The following is a 5,746-nucleotide window of genomic DNA, read 5'->3' as shown; positions in this document are numbered from 1 at the left end:
CAGCTTTAATTTAACCTAGACAGAAAAACAATAACTGAATCCTGCTGATGCTCTGGCTTTTCTTTCTTTGCAATGTGAACACAAAGCACTAGCTCAGCACATATATCTTTATACAAATACATGTATAAAAAAGGAAAACACAAATACACGGGAGACTTGAGGTCACGGCACCTATTAAGCAAGATCCTTCTGGAGACGGCGGGAAGATTTAGAGGTTTTGGAGTAGAAAGTGAAAGTTTTAGGGGCATGATTCTGTCTTCATTGCGTACAACTGTGTCAGTGATTCTAACTTTTCTTCCTAACGATTAACATGTGAGGAAAAAAAAAACAATAAGATTTGGAAGACTTGTGCGGGAATTAAAGTATAAAAGTCACATATCTAGTTACTGTTATGTAGTGTCTTGTGATGCTTTTCAATATGGTCCACACTTATTTTGGATGACTTTAGCCTAGGGGTCCCCCTTTTTTTTGCCACCCCCTTTTCCCCTTTCCGAGTCAACCCCTTATTGTTGAAAAAAAAATGAATGTTGAGATTCCTTATTGCAGAAAACGGTACCATTTATTGATGTTCCCTCATATTCCAGGGTGACATGTTTGCTACTTCCCTAGGATGTGTAATCTTGACACCCTGGACCCACAGGTACTAAGCATCATTCAGCCAGAAAGAAGACCACAACTAGTTCTTAAAGTAATGAGTTTGCATGGTCAACTCTGGAAATAGGGTGAGTATTGTAGTGAGAGCTGCTTTTCTAATTTTAACAGGTCTAGGGTAGCGGTCTCCAACCTGCGGTCTCCAAGAAAGTTTTGGTGGTCCATGGCTCTGGCCGGTGCGCCTCCAGCGTGGTCAGGAGAAGGACCCCGCGGGGGGTTCACTGGACAGAGCTGCGGACCATGTGTCCTGCATGGGTCGCAGGCTCAGGGTGGTGGGTGGGTTCTAACATTATGACATCACTGTGGGGGAAGTTTCTCCCCCTTTGAGTGACACAAGGCTCCCCGCGCATGCACGGTCCGGAATCTGTACATTTAGTGGTACAAAAGATTAGTTTAAGGCATTGCTTAAAAAACCTAGCCATAATGGTACAGGTCCCATTGTGCACATCTTGCTTTAGTTTACATGTATTTATTTATGTATGCAAAAAACACAAAAAAAGCCCATAAAAAACACAAAATATCACTTTTTAACAAAAAAACTGGTGAGATTGGCATTTTTTTTTCCGTGAATGAAGGAGCTCCTTCAGCGCATGCACATGACGATCAAGACATCAAGAGTGTTGCTCTTAAAAAAAAAATATATAAATAACATTTTTTCTTTAAATAAAAAGGTTGTCTATCCTTTTATGTAAATATTGGGAATCTAGCTCCTATATGTCAGTTTTTTCTCCACTGATAGATTCTCACACTAGTGTAATAACATTTCTGAATGTTAGTGTATATATTTACCAGATGTTCTGTTGCATTTTTTTGCTGCAAAATTCATAAGAATGCAGCAAAACAGTGCAGTAAATATCATACAAAAAACAGATCAGGTTGTATTGTGCTGCTGACAAGCATTTTTCTTAGCATTTCTGAACAATCTGAAATACATTGTAAATGCAAATGATACTTGAAAGAAACAATGCAAAATGAAGAGGGTCACTTATTCCTCCCACATCCCTGCCACCTTGCAGTGGGAGTACTAGACTTTTAACTTTTTGGTCTGTACTCTCAAAAAACGAGTGACATTTCATTGATTAAAAGCTAATGTTTGACTTTTACTGATATCTCTCTCAAATATGCAGTTGTAGATGTAAGAACTATATAGAGAATGGGTGAACAAAATATTTCTGCAAAAATACTGATTACATATTCTGTGAAATTCTGCCAAAACGAAACTTTCAATTGAACCTAAAAGCCACCTAGGCAACATTTGCATAGAAAATGTATTTTTTCTGCTTTCAGGATAATTTAGTTAATTTAATTTTTTATATTTTGTCCCCCAACACACTTTTTTGTCTTACTGATCTTTATTTTTGTTCTGTTGTTAAATACATTTTCACCTTTTTATCTTTACTTATTATCATCATCTGTTTTCTTTTTTTCTGCTACAAAAAGAAAAAATCATGAGGCTAAAAAGTGGTTATTTCTGGCACTTGAGCAAGTCCAGGACAGCGGAAATGCTTAGTCTGCAATAAATAAGTAGCTATATCCTTCTAAACATTTTCTCCTGACTTTATACTATAGTTGGTTTGTAAGATGTGGTTTTAACTTGCATTTGTTGTTGCTTTGGCCAGTTATTGCATCGCTCTACATTTTTGTAAAGGAATATGTTTAATTTCTGTTGCAAAATTTCTTTGAATTGCTTTTACTCCTGGGAACATGTCAACCACATAATAAATCATTTATAAATTCTAAACACATCTCTAAGAAAGGGATTGTTTCTGAAAATGTACCTCAAAACATGCTTTCTCATGGTCGCATTTGACTGGCTTATGAGTCTACCGCCCATGGACATTTAGCCTAACCTTGAATAATGAAGGATGGTTGGAAAGATTTCAGATAGTTCTTTCACAGCTCTCTGATGACCAAATTATATGTTCTTTGAAACCACAAACATTCTTAAATGTGATGTTTGTTTTTCAGATTGGCTACAGAACAGCAAAACCTCAGCCATATAATGCATACTAAAAATGATTACATGCAATCTCCTGTTTAGGACTAGCTAATATTTTCAGTTTTACACTATATCCAACAGGGAATATAAAGGGCAGTAGACAATTTTTCATGATGAGCAATCATGGAAGGCAATATAGCTCATTCAACCTATTATTTAAGTGCAATAAACCACAGTGATTTTCAAGGATTAATTGACCTCTGGTCTTATGCCAACAAAAGGAATTGTCATTGCTTGTCTCTGGGCTAATATCGGACGAGAATCTGGTTTGTGTACATCGCTCGTCCAAAAGACCATCCTGGCGGATTCACGGACAACGGACGATTGTGATGAAAGTGAAGAGGAGAGAGAACAGCGGGGTGTCGCACCGTCGTTCTCCCCCCTCCCCTCTCCAAAGAGCGGAACGGCGCTGTATGTACAGAGCTCATTCATGCATTGTGCAGTCATTTGCATGTGTGTACATAGACTTAGATAATAGCACCATGACCAATTTATAGATTAGGTCTGTATATTATATCCATTACATATTAGGATGGTGAAAATGAAAAACAAAATGTTCAACCCAAAAGCGTGCCGATTACATTTATAACACAAACAATACTCTCTCACTGTCTTACAATTCTGACTGCTACTAAAACCTTCCATATAATAAAACAGCTGTTAAGTCAGGAAGCGTGTGCCTTATTGTATTATATGTTGAGAGCTGGATGATCCCCAGCAGAATAAGCATACACAGCAACATAGCATGTCACTAGAAATGTACTTCTAGTGCTCTGTAATGTTCTCATTTTCTGCTTACTGCATCACCAATCACATTTACAGATCCAAGACAGGTTGAAATTTGATTAAAAAAGTTTTGGCACTGGTAATTTTTTACATTAGGCTTTCAGTTTGTAAAAATTATTGTTCCATTATTATTACCAACAGATGTGTTTCAGAATTCATATAAAATCACATTGGATGGTTTGAAGCAGTGAAGCAATATCTGAAAAGATGAACTATACAGCAGGAGGTTGTGCTCTCTGTAAATATCCTGTACATATAATGTAAATTTTGTACTGAACATGTTTTTTGAAATTTCTGTTCTGGGCTGCATGACTTTTGCAGTATTGTCTATTTCTAAAACTAATACAAATAATTAAAATTGAAAATTTTACTGCACATTTGAGTGTACCTTTAATGAACTTAGTTAATTATGAGAGTAGTGACAGAGTATTAATTTGCACTATTTTTGAGTAGCTGGGTTATTGATAGTTTTTCACTTGGGGACCAATATATGGGTTTTGAAGCTTGACATACTTTTCACTGTCTTATCCATGATGGTGCAGTGTTCAACCCAGGCATTTTCTTAAGCCGCTTGGGAGGAAAGTGTAGGTGGGTGGCAGCCCCTGTATTATGACCCAACTCTTCAGTAACCACCCAAAAACAGCTGGCCGGTTAAAAGCTAAAGGGGCTGGGGAGAACACTGTAGTGTGCTGTTGAACTGCTCCTTGCACTTTGTTGGGTAAGCACTTCTGAAAATTAAAAAGACACATTCTGTGCTTCCCGCACTGGATTTGTAAGATTTTTTTAACCAATCCTTTCTGATATCAACTGGTTTGTCATCTGACACTTTGGGCCTGATTTATTAAAGCTCACCAAGACTGGAGAAGATAGACTGTCATGGATTAACCTGGGTGAGACTACAAACTTGGAATGGATTTCTTAAAAATCATTTACTACTTGTTGGCAAATGTTTCAGTTCTGGATCAGACCCATTCCAAGTTTGCCGGATCTTCCATAATAATATATCTTCTCCAGTATTGGAGAGGCTTAATAAATTGGGCCTTTGTGGTCCTGTTTCTCCTTGGTTTTCTCCTGGTGGTGGGTGGTTGTGGATGATGCAGAGAGCAGACCTAACATGAATATATCTGTGGCGCTTTCTACATCAATATACAGTATGTGCATGGGGCCATGCTCAGTTGGCCCATCTTTGATATTCTTGTTCAAACATGTTGGGTGTCATTCAAACTAGAAGACTGAAGACATTTTGTGGTTGAAAAGAGGTTTTTCAGAGGACAGCCTATATTTAAAGATGAGCATTGCAGTCTAAGTTGCTTAACCTCCCTGGTGGTAACCCAGAGCCACACTCGGGGTGGAATTTCCAATGAGGTTAAAACTGCTACCTTGTTCCCACATTCCAGCGGCGTCCTCTAGCGATGTCCGCGCTGCCCTCCAGCGATGTCTGGCGTCTTCTTTCCTTGCCGATGCCGGCCATCTGTGCCATCTGGCGATTGCCGGCATCTGCGTCTCTAGCATGTAAACGTTGGGAACGCGAGGCCAGGGGAAGCAGATGCTGGCCGGGCATCTGTTCGCGAATGTCTGCCTGGAGGGCGACACCCTCATGCAGGGAGGTGGGACTAGGCGGCAAAAGTAAAATGAGGATTTTTAAATGCACCGCTTTTGCATTTAAAAATCCTCATTAATCATACGGCCAGAGGGGGGTTATTTAAGAAAAAAATAGTTTGTAGTTGGGCTTTAAATCTCAGATTTGCAATCACATTGACAGCTATTTAATATTATGGATTCTATCTTTTAAACATAACAGACTTACACTGGTGGAGGCCACTGCTTCTTCAACACTTTTTGTGATAAACTCCTGTGTGATCCGTCTGGTAGGTATTTCATTGTAGAGGGAGTTAATTAAAGCCACTTTAGCTGCATCTCTTCGTGCTTCTGCCCTGCTGGTGCAGTACTGTGGAAACAAAATATGCAAAAAAAATGAAAAGGATAGAACGTGTACAGAACATATCAGTGTGGCTATAAAATTGAGCTTTATACCAAATTCCTTAAAGGGCCCACATTCCTTAAAAACTTCATATAAAAGAGGAAGAAAACAAGCTGCTTGTGGTGCACTACTGCTGGTCAGGCAACATAGGGTATTGGTTGAATGTGCCATCGCAATGGCTGTCTGGGACAGGCAGGTCCGTGGGGAGCACATACCATGTTAAAAATGTGCCATAGGACACCTCACAGGTTCCCTTCTCCTAGTCTGCCAAGACAGATACCTATATTCGCCCTGGGTCATCCTAATGTTGGATTTATCAGATAAATGAT

At 39.0% G+C, this 5,746-nt stretch overlaps 1 protein-coding gene across 1 annotated transcript in view; it reads right to left on the bottom strand.

Moving 5' to 3' along the window:
* LIX1 (limb and CNS expressed 1) overlaps positions 1–5,746 on the bottom strand; it is a gene marked incomplete in the record, with an annotated part of 67,779 nt that overhangs the window by 39,244 nt on the left and 22,789 nt on the right. The window contains 1 exon segment of the mRNA XM_072416135.1: positions 5,244–5,384. Coding sequence (XP_072272236.1) covers positions 5,244–5,384 — 141 coding nt within the window.

Source organism: Pyxicephalus adspersus, chromosome 6 (assembly GCF_032062135.1).
Source record: "Pyxicephalus adspersus chromosome 6, UCB_Pads_2.0, whole genome shotgun sequence".
Taxonomy (NCBI): Eukaryota; Metazoa; Chordata; class Amphibia; order Anura; family Pyxicephalidae; genus Pyxicephalus; species Pyxicephalus adspersus.
Note: the sequence above shows the minus strand (reverse complement) of the source record. Positions and strands in the feature narration are given on the sequence as shown.